This window comes from Tyto alba, unplaced genomic scaffold (assembly GCF_018691265.1).
Source record: "Tyto alba isolate M040663 unplaced genomic scaffold, T.alba_DEE_v4.0 Super-Scaffold_38, whole genome shotgun sequence".
Classification (NCBI taxonomy): domain Eukaryota; kingdom Metazoa; phylum Chordata; class Aves; order Strigiformes; family Tytonidae; genus Tyto; species Tyto alba.
The window spans coordinates 19,784,731-19,802,017 of record NW_024881313.1 but is presented as its reverse complement, the minus strand read 5'-3'; the positions used below and the strand labels follow the sequence as shown (position 1 = coordinate 19,802,017).

Below are 17,287 nucleotides of genomic sequence, written 5' to 3'. Positions count from 1 at the left end.
CATATTATTCTGTCCTTTTCCTTGGGATTTTCAGAGATCATTGACGGAAAAGATAAATTGTGAATGTGGATCTCTTTGGGTTTTGACTCATTTACTTTTCTAATTCAGTGACCTATAGGAACAGTCTCCAGTCCTCCGTATGATGAATTGTTCTTAATTTACAGTCTAGTCTTTTTTTATGTGTGGTAATTCCCCACCTTCAGTATAATTTTAAAGACACTAATGTCAAGAGAATTACAGCAGAGACAGCAGCTTTAAATAGTGAGATAAGTTCTCTCACAAGTGTCATAGGAATTCAAACTTCCTTACACTAACAGGACTTCAGGTGTTCAGACTTGACACCGTGGCAAAATAGTGACTAAACTGTTCACTTACTGAGAAATACCACAAAAACATACAAGCTCTGTGGCAGAAATAAGGACTAACTGGAATTCTGATCAGCATAATAGTATCTGTGATCAAGAAACATGATAAATATATATTTATGTGCCAAAATACCAAAAGATGGCATTTTCTGAACAGATGAGGATACAGTATGTTCACAGATCATGTCGGGCTGTGAACCTATGCTTGTATGCACCCTTAAAGTACACACTGCTGGAATTTACTTGTCCTCTTTCAGAAACATTAATAAATAGTAGAAAAATATTTCATAATACAATAACATTCTTGTTTTCTGTGGTAGTGAACATTATGCATACATAAACATGCAAAATATGGTAGCTTTTCTCTTTGAAATAACAAATGATTCCAATATTTATTTGCACCATCTGATACAAGAATAGATTTTGCTTACGTCCAGTGGCGTCCTGCTATTGCTTGAATTGACTGTCACACTGAAGGTCGTGGAGTGACTCGATGCCAATACAAACAGATGAAGTACTGGGAAACCACTTCTAAAAAATCTTACCTTACTGAAAGCAAGCACCATCTCCTGAAAAGTATAAACTTTGAAAAGAGAAGCATCAGTCATGGCTTCTCAAATCATCTTTTGAAGTTAAAGTAACAGAAAAATCAGTCATAATATTTGCACACCTAAATAAAACAAGCTAGGATTTTACTTCCGGGCTTAAAACATTTTAGTCCATTTTCCTAGTCAGATTAAGACTTCCTGTGTGACAGTGGATGAATTGTTTGTGACAAGGATTTGAAGGTATCTAAATGCCTAGATGTATATTTAGAAGTGCATTGGGGCATTTGCTAGATTCTCATAACTAACAGGCACTGAAAATGAGCGCATATCTGCCTTTAAAATGATCTTTAAGTGTTTTGCCCAAGCGTGAGTCTGTGGATGACCAGGGCTTCACAGGCTCATGAATCTGTGCTATGATAAACAATGAAATTCAGAATTATTTTCACTTTACATTTTGTTGATAATGTAGTAGGGTGCTCATGAAACCTTTGAGAACTGACAGTTCTGACAGTCTACTCTGGGAGAGTAGACTCTGTTCTCCTTTGTAATATGAGAATAATTGTACCTTCACTAGAAGCTGTCAAATGAACACAGGACACATTGTAAGACAGTCATATCATGTCATAATGTAGCCATATTTCAAGCTTGAGTTAAGACACAGAAAAGAAAATATCCACTTCCTGCATAAAGAATCGATGTTTGTTCTGTAACCTGTTCTCCCTATTTCCACAGTTCATCAGAGGTGGGAGAAAGAATGCATCTTAATTCTTATACAAAGATATAAATTAGGTAGGGGGGAGTCCTTACACAAAAATTGATATTGTATAAGGAGCAGAAATTGCAAAACGGAGTGTTGCTCAGTACCGCCTGGAAGTTTCTTAGCACGTCAGAATCAGGGCAGAATTTTTATATTTGTTTCAGGCCTGATTCTGCAATACTAAATTAAATGACTCATCTAAATTTATGAAGAATTCCCTTGAAATCAAGGGGACTAATTACACAAAAATCGTTCAGGATAGAAAAGCAGCAGTGAGGTCCTAAGAGAGCACAGCTACATGCTCTTTAGGCAATTGAAAAAGCTCTTTCTACAATGCACACCGTGTATATATGAATAAACCAACTGCTGACAGGAAGGCACTATTGATGTTTATTAAACATGATGGCTCAGAAGCAGTGTCCGGCTCAAGGAATCCATTGGTTTGAGGAGCCTGGAAGGGATATCAGGGAAAAACAATTTAAACATATATGCTTATGATCCTTCATAAGCGTTTACTATGAGCAACCATCAGAGGTGAGATAATGTAGAAGGTGGTTACTCTGACAGTTACTATATAGTCCAATGCTTGACTGTCACAGATTCCATTGCACATATGACAAATTATATTACAGAGAGAAAAGGACATTCTCAGATTTTTAGATCATAAACTTCAACATTTACATTTGTAATTTTTTACCTGCCACAGTGGAGCAGGAAGATATGATTACTGAGGATCTTTATGCTGACAAAGTAGATAGTGCATATAATATGAGATTGCTGTATGCCATTTAACAGTTTAGCTTTGCTACACTTTTTAGTTTTATAGAAATACATTTATTCTTTGTACTAAGAGGCAAAACTCATTTCTGCTTCAAATTATTCAACTATGGTTAGTCCACTTCAATTATTGCATATAAAAGTATATTTTTCTTTTCTTCAATCAAACTGGCAAAGATCACTTAGAACATTCAACTAGAACGGTCTCAATAAAAACTAATCAAAAGCTCCTGTGAGTTTGAGCATGGGATCTGGTAAACTCAATAACAAATAAAACATAATTCTAAACATTCATGTTTACAAAAAAGATTACAAAATCAGAACAATAAGTTAATAAACTGAAATAGTTATCTACTTTTCAGATATAAAAATCCCAGCAACTTTATATGTCACTATAGCAGACATGACAAAATTGTGAATAATGCTATCCACTGTTATAAGTGGTACTTCAAGATTTCTGATAGAAAACTTATATTTTAATTTTCTGTTCATATATAGCCAAAAGTAGGAGGCAAAGCCAGCCTAATAGTAATCCAAGGTTCTGTAGGAGAAACATCAACCAGGGTCGCCGCGTCTGAATATGAGTCATTTCAGGAAGCTAAAAAAAGAATAAGACACCAGAATGAGATCCAGATATATTAATCTCTGGGAAAAAAAGTCTTATGGGAAAACAAGGCAAACTTCATTAAAAAAAACTTTTAAAATGTTGAGTTTCTGAATATAACTATTAATCTGTACCATGTTCTATACATTGTAACAATGCCAATCTTGACAGTGAACTATTTAAATTAATCAAATTCTACCCATTTTGATTCTTTTACTAATATCAATGAGAATTATGAATGAGATTCCAAAATTTGTTAACTTCTTACTGGTTTTTAGTAATTTTATACAGCTGTCTGTAAGAAATTAGTGATTCCCTTTCGTGGGAATAAACTACTTTGAGATTTTTTTTCAGTACTATATATAGGGTCAATTCTGCTCTTACTGAAATAATTGGCAACATTCCCATTTACTTGTGCTTTAGTAAACATAGAAGTAGAAAAAAGTATTTTTTAAATATGATTGAAAAATTTAAATTTAATATTTTTCTCTGTGAGTTTTAATTTATGTAAAGTTGCATCAGCTGTTTATAACCATATTAAAGGCTACTTATGCTGACCTTCCACCCTACATGGTCTCTTTTATCAAAGTTTTAAACAAAATGTTTGTCCTAACAGAGTCTGTGAAAATGATGCCTCAGGCTCAGACTTTCTTAGTATTTATGCTTTATATATTAGAGACAGAAGGGGAGACACTTAAGACTGCTGATAGTTTCACATCTACTTTCTGAATAAATATAGAGCAATGACCTGGTACTGACCTTTGGTTTTGGTTGTGGTTTTTTTGTCTATTTGTTGTGAACTTCAAAACAAGAGTGAGTGGTCCTGACACTCTAACATTATCCCTTCCTGCTCCACTCACAGACTGCGCCTCAATGAAGCTACTTATTTCCTCTCCTCCTGAGAGCCTCCTCATGGGAGCTGTAACACCATCAGCCACTGGGAGACAGTGGAGTGGTGATGACCAAGGAGATTAACAGGGTATGTTTACATCTATTTGCTATGCTTGTCCTTCTCTCTGTGAGAAGGGGGTCTCTGGGTCTGCTTTTCCTGCACTCTTCTTTCTCTGGAAGTTGGCATGGGCCCAAAATAAAACTATAGTGAAAAAAAATCTGCCTCTGCTTTAAAGTTTTGCATAAAAATAACAGACAAACCCAAACATCCTGGATCTTCGTAACAATTAGGTAGTGGTTGAAATTATGGTACAAATTCACATCTTAGAAATTTGTGTATTTATATTTAATTCTGTATTTAAGGATCATCAGAAACTTTTCATCTAAAGCAAATGTAAACACCTCAAAGTTCTGATGTAAATCAAAATCTGAACTGACAGCTTGCAAGTGTTTGTAGCACGTCATTTTTGTTGTGTATATAAGTAAAAACTGTTAATTAAGAATTATGCCTGAATCCAGGACTCCAATATAGACCATTGGTCTTTCTTATTTATCCTTATAATCAGTTTAGTTTGTCTTCTTCCCAGCGCTTGAGTCAACAAGTTCTCTAAATAGGAAACTTCTTCCTCTCCCACTGTAAAAAGTAATATATTCTGTTATTGCTGTCAGTGCCAGTGTATGAGTTACAAACATGCACAGTAGGTTCCTAAGAAAGGTTTAAAAAAGAATTCTCAGCAGGTAGTACCCTTCCTATGTCCAATGCAGACATCTGCTCCCTCCACCTAACATATGTGCATGTTATCAAATGCACAGATCATATCTATAGCCTTACTTACTGTGACATCCCTGCTTATTTCTGAAAACAAAAGCTGATTGCTGAGACAGTATCATCTATAGTTCCCCAGCTCTCTCTGAACACAAATGTGTGGTACAGCAGAAAAAATCTTGTTGTTTAGGAAGCCTGTTCAACTGGCAGATGCAAAACACATCACAAATTAAGGGAATACAGTGCCACATCCAAGCTGTTGGATGCCATCACTCTTGCTAACTCTTGAAGTCTGTTGGAGGCAAAAGAGTTACTGTTAGTCAAGGGACTACTCTGTTCTTGCTCCAGCTCATATTATCATGAACACACAAAGGATATGAAGAATTAGGAAGTGACATGCTGAAAGAATGCATGAGGGGCTCTCAACAATGTGCTGGCTAAACAAGAGTTCTACCACCCTGGGGCACAAATGGCATGACTGCTGCGCTGCAAGAGCCCAAAAAGTCACTTTAAAATACTCCTTTATCTCCAAAATCAAAAAGATTTTTAAGGTTAGTCAGAGAAAACATCAGTTATTTTCCTCAGGGAGTGCTGGGCTAGCTCTTATTTCTTGATATCCTTATTGTCTTTCTTGCTTCTATCTCCTTCCTTTCAAATTAGACAGCAACTCTGGTCAGGAACCACATAAACCAATATGATCTGTACAATCACTTAGAAGTGATGTCTCAGTCCTTGGGGTTTAATACAATGCATGTGATTTCGCAAGTATTTATCCATAATGATAACTTCATAGATACTCATTTAAAAGGCTGACAGAGGATTTTCAAGTTTGTTTCCCAAAAGGAAAAGGGCATATGTTTTGTCAAAGAAACAATTCATTGGGAGTTGACCTGTTCCATTCCATATACTGGTGTCTCAAGTTTCATTCAGATTAAAGGTATGTTATTAATTAAAAGATCTTTGGAAACAGTGCAAAGTTATGATTATACTTATGACCTCTAAATGGATACCAAGTACAAAAATGTCACTGTATTGCTTATAAAAAGCTGGTTTTCCAGGGATTTAATTTTGGTTAGACAACAACTAAACCCACAATATTACAGGTGTTTACTCACATGTATATCTAGAAACAACAATCTACATTGCAATATTACACCTGTGAAACACATTTGCAAGACAAAATACTCCTCCCTTCCACCTTCCCCAATTACTGGGAAGATGAAGTTTTGCAGAATTCCTTGGTGAAAAATGATGAAGGATATAAATAGTTTTATCTTTTGTCCTTTTCCTCAAATTTCTAAAATGATTAGTCTACTCTGCTTGTTAATGGTGCTAGAATGCCATTTGCAGAAAAGAAAAAACTTGAATTTACCACAGAAATAGTTTTGCGCAACCTTGACTGCAATAGCAGTCTCACAGTGCTGTCCTGTTAATGAACCTCCACTTCATACCCCTGTATGTTCCCCAATGCAGAAACCAGTGAGGCTGCTCAGTTTTATTTAGCTGCTGCTCTCTTATTTCACTGCTGCTCTGACAAGCACATGAATATGTGAAAGCCCATAAAAAAAATAGTGAAAATTATAGTTAAGCTTTGTACACCATTAAATATTTATACACCATTGGCAGGAACACTGATGATTGCTGCTTGTATATGAGAATGCAGCAGAGAATAGAAGTGATTTCTGTGTAGAAAGATTAAAAATACATAAAGAATGGCAGATTTTTTTTTTTAGATGTACTATACAAAAATATGAATCTTTTCAGATCTATAGATTTCTTCAGTGGTATAGGAATATTTTTTTAAATAAAATAATCCCTGTGATATTCAACACTTGCACTTCTGACAAACATCGGTGAGCAACCCAATGGCAGTTCTGACAAAATGCAGAGAAAGGCTGATTAGAATCCTACTAACAAAAGGAAGGTGAGAGAAATGAGATCCTCCCCTCTCCCTCCCTTCTTTCTCCTCTTCACACCAAGAACAAGATTATGGTGACAAGCTGAGAACAAGGGAAAAGATGTCCCTGTCTCTGCCTGGAACTATGTTATCTCTTGGGATTTACAGCTAGCACAATTGCTTTGAAGACTTGGGGAAAAACATGGTGTTGTTCTAGGAGCTTGAGGATCCTGGATGGATTCTTAGCCACATTAGTAAAATCATGCCTATTGAGTAGGGAGGTAGCCTCACTTCCAAATTTCTCTGTGTCAGAACAAGATGCAACTTTGTACACATTATTCTTGTATGTTATTTACCACCTCAGTCAGGACTGTTGACACATCCACAGTCCTTAGGCTGTTCCCTCATAAACTCTTAGGAGCACTTTATGTTCACTTTACTTTTGTTACAGTAGCAAAATCAGACTAGAATATACCCAAGGTCTAAGGTCAATTATTACAAGTAGATTTTTAAATAGGTTATATTACTGGCATGGCATATCAGGTTTAAAGTGCTATGCTTGAACCTGGTAAATGAAATCTCAGGCATGAGGAGAGGGGTGGTAGTGACAACACAGAGACAACCAGACTTGGAAAAACAGAGTAATAATTTCTGAAGAGGGAGATCTCCTTTTTTTTCCATCTTCATCTAATCACCCAAAATATTCCATCTTTGTTCAGAAGCCTGAAAGCAACTTTACATTAACACACTCAGTTAAAGAGCCATGTGACAAAGTTGTCAGGGTAATTAAGTTCTGCATTGTTACAAGTGTTAACAGTTAGCCATCTCTTCAATAAATGATGTGGCCTGAGGCATCTGCATGAGTTATGATTCTACCACATTCTTCTACAGTCCTTAGACCTTCCTCCTACTGTGTATCTTCACACTTTATTTTTCTATAGGCTGATCTTTGCTGTTGAACTGGGATTATGAACAACATTGGGCAAATATGAAAAAATTGCAGCAATCTGATGGATTTTTAATTGCTTAGGAGCTCAGCCAAACCTCTCTGAGATACAAAGGCTGGACAGGAAGAGCACAGGATAAGCATCTTGCATTTTAGTTCAGAAAGAGCAAATTCATGTAGAAACAATGGATGAACAAGGATATAAAGAAAAGGTCAGTAAGAAGAAAAAATGTAACCAACTTCTTCAAAAATTTAAAATCCCTGCAGGTTCAAATGTTTCTTTATGTTGTACTAAGTAAGTCTATCAGCCCTAAAAAATATATTGTTTACCTTCCCCCCTTCAGAAGTCCTTTATGCCTTTCTTATATATTACACTCTTATTGGCCTTTGTTCTACCTCTTTATTACAAATTATACCTAGTATGTCAGTGACATGAAACAAAACCAGACTATTGTTCTAAGCACTATACACACACAGGGTAGACAATGTGCTCTTCCCAAGAAGCCTATGGACTCTTTTTCCCTTTAAGTTCATCCACCTACATTTGTCTGACATTCATCTGTGATGTGGCTACGTTAAAAGGAAAATATAATAATAGGCTGAAGTTCTCACCATTTCTGCTAAAGATAAATACAAGAACATTCCAGCTGTAACAGTAAAAATCCAGTTTTGAATGCATGAGTCTGTTGATACAGAAAGGCCAATATAAAGTCCTAAGAATGCTGTTAGTGCACTTATAAAATTCATCAAAATTGCAATCTTCGTGGGGAGCCCTGTACTTAGCAGCACAGCAAAATCTCCTGCACAGAGAAAAAGACAGAAAATTTATTATTTAGCTGATAAATGTATTTGTAAGACTCTTGGTAATAAAGCATGAGGAAAAATACTTAAGATATGTACGAAGATAGTGAATGATGGAGGACTGCCCTTAGTTTTCTGTAGAATTAGTTATAAATGCATCCTGTGTGGAAAAACAAAACCAAAAAGCCCATATTGACTTGTATTTGTTTAGCTGTTCCTAAAGATAGCATACAGTATACAGGAGTGGCTTTCTGTTAGTTCTCAATGTTCTGTGACATTTCCAACTTGGATACATGCAAAAGTGAAGTCATGTGCTTTCCCAGAGTTTCTAAATCTTTTTCGACTGGGAACCTGCCAGTTCAAATCATGTGAGTATATTTGCAGCATGGTCTCTGAGTGTTTTACAGGTGCTGCAATTTAGAAAAACCTATGTCAGTCTGATTCCAGTTGAGTTTAATTCCACTGATTTCACACCTAATTAACTTTGGTAAACTGTATATCAGAATCCCATCACAGATTTTACTTCTAAAATAAATTATTTCATAACAAGTCCACAGTAAAAGATTTAAAAAAATATTATCTGTGAGTGTAGAAATCCCACTTTGACTCTGTGGCACTACCACCCCAGAATTAAGAAGGTCTGTCTTTGGAGTTAACTGCTCAGTATTTTGGTAACTTCTTTCCTATGCAAACAAGAGTTACAAGTTTTACAGCAAGTCCCCATCCCACCTTTTTGGTTGGGGAAGTTTTCTACATAGACAGCACATGAAATCTTCAGTCATTTAAGAATAGAAATGAGAATCTGTAGTTCTCATCTCAAACTTGCCAGTTTATATATGTTCATCAACACAATGTCAGGAACAACTTAAGCCCTGCTGAAAGATTTACCACAAGGAGATAATTGAGGGCAATGTTCAATAGAACGATCTTCCTGTCCTGTCTGCTAGTAAAATGGGTCACACATCTTCTTTTATTATCTTGTTATTCTCAATTAGCAGCAGGAATGAGGGTAGTATGAGGAATACGCTGTTAAATGGCTCTGTTGTATATTAAAACTCTTGGATAGCCTGTTGTGTCAGGTATGTCCGTTATGTATGTGTGGCTCTTGCTCACAGCTTACTATTCTTTATGTCTGTACACACGAGAATAACGGGTCACTCTTGACCTGATGGCATTTACATTTGGAGAAGGTGTAATGGGATTACATCCAGTAATGAGGGCAGAAGCCTCCCCTTCTTTTTGTGAAGGGGAAAGAGAATAAAACAGCCTCTTTAGATATCTATCTCACATATTAATGTTATAGTTCATGATGCTATAAATAAGAAGAATTCTCAGTAATGCCTTACAGGAAAGAATTCTTTGGGAAACCTGGAACTACAAAGCCAATCAGAAAAAATACACATATATATTTCTTACCCATTTCATGAGGAATTTCATGGCATAAAATAGCAATAGTCGTTGTCACACCTGTTTCTGTTGAGGATGAGAACGCTGCTCCTACTACCAAGCCATCAGCAAAATTGTGAAGACTGTCACCCACCAAAACCATTATTGCTAACAAGCTAATTTTCTTACCTAGGAAAAAACAAACAAATAAACAAACCAACAAAAATAACAAAAAAAGTCCAGAAGTTTTAACACAAACAGATATTGTAAATTTTGCTATGTTATAAATTATTTGGGGTTTTTCACATACAACATTATGAATAGTCATAGTAATCAGAAGAAAATAGTGTTTATCTGTTTTGTTATTATAGTTCTTTCAATTCACTTGATACGAAAAAGTAGACTGTAGAATAATTCAGAGATGCAAATACCAGGAAGTAGCTGCTTTATTTTCACTAGGTCAACTTTTAGACAAAAACTTAGAGTTTGGTTTGACTCCAGTCTCCTATGTCCTAAAGGTTTCCATTCATCTTTCCTTTGTTGCTGAAATTCACAAAAGTTTTCTTGCATTCTAGGTGTTGAGTTTTTTTGCTTAAAAGCTGGGAGTTTTTCCATTGTCATTCACAGAATTGCACAGATATAATGAAGATGAATATTTAGTCTCATGCAGCTGATCATTTTAGTACTGTAAAGCATGTTACTACTGAGTAATGTTTTCAGGAGCTGTTTCTTATGAGATTGTGTTACAGTGAAGATAGAGATAAAATGCACCAAGCCTGAGTATCACTGTCAGTACAGCGTTACATCATGCTCATTTCCAACTTTTGTTTCAATCAATGGCCACTGTGCTCTTAGTACTCCCGTCTGCAGCATCACTCATAGATGCAGATGTCTGTTTTTCTTTCCCATATTGTTCTGTGACCTTGTTTTCGTGTGAGACAGTGCATCGAATCTTCATGATCAGGCATCTGATATGAGAAGAAAGGCGCTACTATTAATGAAAGTACTGAAATCAAACTAGGGAGTTAGGGACAGTCTCTCTGTCCAGGTTGTAACCCAGACAGAGATGTAGCATGCTGAATGGATCAATGGGTAGGGATTTTATCTCTTCAAGTAGCAATAAGGCTTTGTACATAGGCTCAATATCTAGGCTTAGCAACATATAAATGGCTCTCCTATCCTGTACTTCGTTCCATCTGTTTTATCCACAATCTTACAAGCAGGACCTTCTAATGTCTCTCAGGAAATTCAACCAGCTTCCTTTGATACAGTATGAACAGATCACTTTAAAAAGGGTTGCTTTTATGCCTGAAGAAGCAGGGTCATGATTTGGGCCCTAAACATCATGTATTTTCCAGGCTTTTGTTGGCCTGACACAGATGTGACAGTCTAAGGAGCTAACATGGAGCTGCATAGAACTGTCTGAATATAGTTATTACAAGGTTTCACTTCAGTAATGTTTTTCCAGAGATGACCATTTTATAGTGATGGGGGAGATGTTTTTCTTACAGAAACTGGCTAGAACCAAAGTCTTCAGACTATAATAAAAAAAACACACAGCACATAAAAGCCTAACAACTGTATTCAGAAAATCCTCCTTAGCTGCCTGGGAGCTCTGTGGGTTCAGAAAAATTGGCAGTCTTGTTAGATTTTCCTGCCAGCTTACAGAGCCAGACATGGATGTCCCCAGTTTGCACAGTTCTTTCTAAACACTATGGGCAGTTTATAATCAATAGTGCATAGCATGAATTACATAGAAATAATAGATTGCTGCATTACATTATATTTGTGATTTGTAACAAGCACTGATGAGGATGAAATCATGGCCTGCCCTGAGATATTATTAGCCTGCTTTATTCAAGTATCTGATTGTTGAAGAAGATATACCATAGTTACTGGAACTCACTCCAGTGTATTGTCTCTAATATAACATAGAGATCAGGTTAACATTATGGAGCAATTGCAAATGTAAGCTTTGTAAACTTAATTGACTGAAAGTTAAGAAGATGCATATATAAACGAATCTGAATGTTTATCTTAATTTACTTTCAGCTTATTTTAAAGCAACTTTGTTACTAGCAATTATCTCACCACATTATATAGCTGCAACAATAACTATTAACTTATTACCCTAACTATTTCTAAAAAGCCTCATCTTAAACAATCCTACATTTATTTTTTATAATTTTCTCTGCTTAAATATTGGATCGGAACTCATAGAAAATTCTATTCCATAATTTTCATAAAGCTAATGGGTGCAAAAATCCACCATAGATCACGCTTTTTAAGATTTGGGTAAGAGCTCAAAGCAAACATTTATCGAAAAAATATATCTTTTCTTCACTGTTTTAATTACTCATACAGCAAAAATATTTCTAGTTAATGTAAAGTCTCACTGAGTAAGCTGAATATAAAATGCTACTCTGATCTTTTCAGAGCAAGTGTGGATAAATGAGAGGAAGATCAGTGAGACATCTTTATTTCCAGTAGCTTCTTGTTTTCTGAGTTACTCACTGGCTATCAAAGGTGACTGACTCCTCTCACAGTTCTACTTGACATGTGTTTAGAGTGAAGTCTGGCATTTCTGGAGATGTTAGGCTTCTGTCTTACAGCTGCAAATTCCATTCCACTTTGGGAAAAAAACACCTAAAAGTTTAACTCAATGTCAAGGTACCCATGTATGGTTATGCATTTAGCTATTCATAAGAACTGTAACAATATAAACTTTTGAAAATATGTATTCTCAAAAAAAAAAAAAAAAAAAAAAAACACCTAAAATATACAACCCCCCTTCCCTACTGTGGTTTCTTTTACTGATTTCTAAGAGAGGTAAAACTGAGGTATGAGATAAAAATGGAACCAAACAGAGAACATTACTGAGAAACTATCCCAAATTTAGTTATACACCAAATGTAGTTATTTGGAACAAATAACATTGAGCTCACTAGAAATTTTTCTTTGTGCTTAGCAGGTAGTGATGGTTGAACAGGATGGAAACATCTAGAGATGGACTAGATAGTCACACTGAAACTGGCACTGAATTGTGTAGTGCTGGATAGGTGAGACTGAAGAAGTAGAAATCCAGTTTTCAAATGCCTCAGAAATAGAAATTTAGTCCACAAGGACAGAGAATATCAAAAACCTACAAGAAGATAATGACATTGTTAAATAAATCAAACTGACGACCTGAGATCTGAGATCACAAAATAAAGAGGAGTTGACTATAGTAAATAATTTGATTTCAATTAAAATGCTATTCCCTCAGTTGAATGACTGAAACTCTACTAAATTCACCAAGGTCACACAAGTACAGTCAAAGGCAGAGTTTGGCTTATGCTCTATTTTCCTGGTTTTTGGACTAAGGAGCAACAAAGAAGAGAAGAATTATCCTAAAACTAAGAGCCATCATGAGCCCGTAATTTCATACATGTAATAAATCAATACTGGTTTAAAGATGCTATTGCTTTTCCATGTAAGAGAGGAAGGAAGCAGAATTATATTAGGATAGTGAGACAACAAAACAATTGTTTCACTACTTTCAGAAATAAAAGCCCAAGCAAAGTTTACAATTATAAAAAACTGGTTTGTATTAAATTTTTAATATTTGCCTTTAATCAAAGGCTTTAGAAAAATGGTTTGCAACAGTAAGTAAACAAACACTAAAGCATGGACAGTATAAGATTAATGAAATTCACAATTACAGGGTTGGAAGCTGAAAAGGTCTTTAAGCACAGATTAGATTATGTGGCCAAGTACCATCACATGTGGTGACGTAGCACATAGCAAATGCAGAGCTAAGCCAGCTTCACACTTTCAATTCCATCTTAGGTCTGACAGCTTTTTCTGTTGCTTGTCTAGTGTTTTTATTGATACTAACTTTTTTTGCTGATCGCCTTACTCTCTGGAGGAACTTCAGCAGACTCAGAATCTTCTGGGCTTCTCTAGTTAAAAGTAAAGATAATGGATCAGTGTTAAGGGGTTCTTCCAGCTGCTGGTATAAATACAGGAAAATATCAAATAAATTCAAGCTTTTTGCATTAAAGATAGTTGCTGTTATTTGCATAGATATTGTTAGAATCATTTATTGAGCACTGGCAGTGTGATTGGTACTGCAGAAACACACAAAAACGAAATCTTCCTTGCCCAGAAAATGTTAAAGTCTAATTTGGGTAGGAAGAAAGACATTCATAAGCACTAGTGTAACAGAAGAAAATAATGTTTCTGCTTGAACACACAAAAATTTGTGCCAAATACAGAACTAAAAAGGACATTATAATTCAAATTGCATCTTTTGATTTTCTCATGACTAGATGATTGTAGTTTCCTGCTGGATAGAGTGTCTATAAGATTTCCAAGGAAAAATGGATAGACACCAAAGTCTCTTTGGAGTTCGTGTTCTTCAGTTACTCTGTGAAAACACAAGACTAAACAAGATGATCATAGGTAGGTTTCACAGCCTTTCAAAATATAGGTTTTTTGTTCTTCAGGGTGGTACAGACTCCAGTGTCTTGCCTCTTGGCCTTTAGTTAGGGCTTTGTCTTGGCGTCAGATATCATTGGCTGGGCATAGCAGCACATGAGTATACTCCACTGCAATGAGTGAAATTTAGACTATTTCAAGTGAAGAAAGAGACAGTATCTTTGTCCTCACCCTAGAGAGTTAATTTGATGCATCAGCCCAAATGTTTAATTAACAGAAACTGCAACTCTGAGGAGAGAAGGGAGAACAAGAACAACCTCTCTTCCCCTCTAGCTCTTTGGGGCTTTTGTTTCTGATTAGAGAAATTATTAGAAATTTCTGTGAGGGTGAGATAAGCCAGAAAACTTCTTTGCTTGAAACTAGAAAAACTGAATTTATAATCATGATCTTTTCTGGTTTTTTTGTTTGTTTTTTTTTTTTTTTTTTTTTTTTTTCAAAAAAACATATTAAAGCTATTATGGCAGCCAATGAAATGTCAACAGAAGCACGAAAGAGTGCTTTGTTAGGGACAGCAGCCACCACTCCAAAAACTACAGCAGAGATGTGTATTGGCTGAAAACAGGATATGTCTCTTGGCTGGTATTAGCTTGGTTGTGATGTGGGATATGTGTTGTAGAAGCATGAAGAGGGAAGGGAAAGGATTTGGGTTTTAAATTCTACATTTTAAAGGAAAAATAGAGGGTTTTAATTCCCATGACTGCAGCCAGTCATATGAATTCCAGTAATTGTTCCACTTCTCTTATAATATTTATTCACATGCCACTTCTTTGAACTTAGAGTCAAAACTGCAAGACTAATCACTGACCTGAACCATTTATAAGCTTTTCTTAGTCAACCAGTGTTTGTCTTACTATTACTCACATGATTTTGAAAAATTGGCTACTCTTGTACAAACTAGCTAAGCCAGGCTAGTTCATGGGATCTATAGATAAGTTTAGGAGGATCTTGCTGCTGAGAGGAATGACAAGGTCGTTCATCATAAACAGGAAGCTATGACGTGGCTTACAAATTAGTAAACATTCTTTACTTGTCTGTTTGCTCTGCATTCAGTTGAAAGTTTCCCAACTGAGTTTGAGAGATTAGCAGTGGCTCGTGAGGCTCTCACCCATCACAACTGCTTTAGTAAAATGGAGCTCACATTAGAGGAGATCCTTGGAGATTCTGCTTTAAATAACAAGGAACCTGTGTATCTAGATACTATGTATAAACTGAAGAAATTTGTCGGGAAAAAAAGAAAACAGGTTAAAAGGTATGAGTCAATTTAGTTTGCAAAGATATATCTGTCTGTATACTCTCCACAGACCAACATAAAATTATGTAACTTCTTATAGTAAGCACCAGGCCCAGATACCCAGCTTGTTTATGTTACACTTCAAATCTGTGGAAAAATGCCCAAGAACAGTCCAAGATTTCATTTGTTCACTAATTATGTGCTTAACTCTCACTGCAGAAAATCTTGAAGTTTTTCCCATGAGAAAGTCTGCCCTTACATATGAGACATTTTTAAAAAGAAAGGAGGAGGAAAATCTTCAAGATTTTTATCAACAAAAGGTAGTATAGGAAGTGTGTTGTTATATCAATCCGATACACACTTAAGAAATGCTATTGTAAAAATCTGTGTTTGAAGTCTCTGTAAAAGCTCATTACAAACTTCAAAATCTAGATTCCTGACAATCATATCATGTAATAAAGGACAAATCAATAAAGACTGAAAAATAACACTGATTCATTATATTAATTTGGTTCAATTTTTGAGGAACAGAGAAAGAAGGGTATAAAATTAGGGAAGTATGTCATAATGGTAACCTACCAACTGTATGGTTGAAGTAGATTTGCCTCTGCCTGAATGTTCATTTAATTCAGATTCCACTGGAAGATCATGGGAATGTCCCCAGTGCCCATTAACTAAAGAAAGGCCCTGCTGAATGAAGATGCTTTGCAATTAGTTCTGAAACCCAATGAACACAGGTGCAGTCTTTCTCAGCCTTTTGTGAAAGTTTAACATTTGTAAATAATTGTTTTTTTCAAAAAACTCCTATTGAAAAATATAATTTATTGTTGGCTGGCATCAACATTTCCTAATGTTTATTTGATTAAAAAGACCCTGAAAAGTGAACACATAAATCAGTGACAACCATAATGGTTTGATAAAAATGATTTTGTTTTAAAACTGAAGATTAAAATTCGAAGCCGAGATAGATATAAAAAAAATAACTTTAAGAATTCATCTAGTTCTCAGTAGAACAATTCTAAAAATTTTTGGGATGATAATAAAGCCCTTCTCTTCAAATAAGTAACAAAAAAGAACTATTTTTTGCCAAACAAACAAAATATCACCATTATCATAATATTTTCGTTCTATTAATCTCACATAATAATCTTGTGGCTGACTCAAAGACAGTGTGAATAGATACTCTTTGCTATATCATATCTAAATCAGGCCAGTCATTGAACACTCTCTATAAAGCAGAACAAGCAAAGGCTTAGCCTTCTTAAGTGACATTAAGATACCCTCCCATGCTGAGAAACTTAATGAGCCATCACACTTTGTGTTACATTATATTCTTGTGCATAATCATATTTTCAGGCGCCAGCCTCACTGAAATAAATTAATAGAATTACTATAAGAATGGTAGTGAGCAAGCAGATATTACTAGTATAAGACTGGGTTCAACTGACAACAACATGCATGCTAGATTTTCAAATCTATTAGGAGAGGGGTCAAAAACAATTTGGAAATTTTAAGATAGCATTCTTGAAATCATCTGGTGCTTACATCTATGTCTTCCTCCTCTTCATACAGAGCCTATAGTAAACAACTGTCATTGCTATTTCCTATGGATACATATTCTTCAACTGCTCCAGTGCTAGACATGAAAGCATGCTTATGAAACACATTCAATTAACTGTTCCCTTGTTGAGTTATAAATATATGGAACACATTCATGAAGCACACAAAATCTATAGAGCAAAGCAAAATAGAAACTGAAGGTCAATCTAGTAGGAGTACCTTGGAAAGCAATTTTTAATGCTTCATTTAACTCATACAAATGATATTTATTTTCCACAT

At 35.5% G+C, this 17,287-nt stretch overlaps 1 protein-coding gene across 9 annotated transcripts in view; it reads right to left on the bottom strand.

Annotated features, from left to right (window-relative positions):
* Positions 1-2,037: 2,037 nt before the first annotated feature.
* The window catches only part of SLC39A12 (solute carrier family 39 member 12), a 36,432-nt gene continuing 21,182 nt past the window's right edge, over positions 2,038-17,287 (bottom strand). For 4 of the 9 annotated variants that reach the window (XM_032991739.2, XM_032991744.2, XM_032991745.2 and 1 more), the window contains 5 exons: positions 16,028-16,138; positions 13,616-13,679; positions 9,769-9,927; positions 8,164-8,351; positions 2,038-3,045 (listed from right to left, as the gene is read on the bottom strand). In XM_032991739.2, the coding sequence (XP_032847630.1) occupies positions 2,917-3,045; positions 8,164-8,351; positions 9,769-9,927; positions 13,616-13,679; positions 16,028-16,138 (651 nt within the window). In that variant the 3' untranslated portion in view covers positions 2,038-2,916. Of the gene's footprint in view, positions 3,046-8,163; positions 8,352-9,768; positions 9,928-13,611; positions 13,680-16,027; positions 16,139-17,287 lie in introns of those variants that run through there. The other 5 variants (XM_032991741.2, XM_032991740.2, XM_032991743.2 and 2 more) reach the window with 5 other exon arrangements.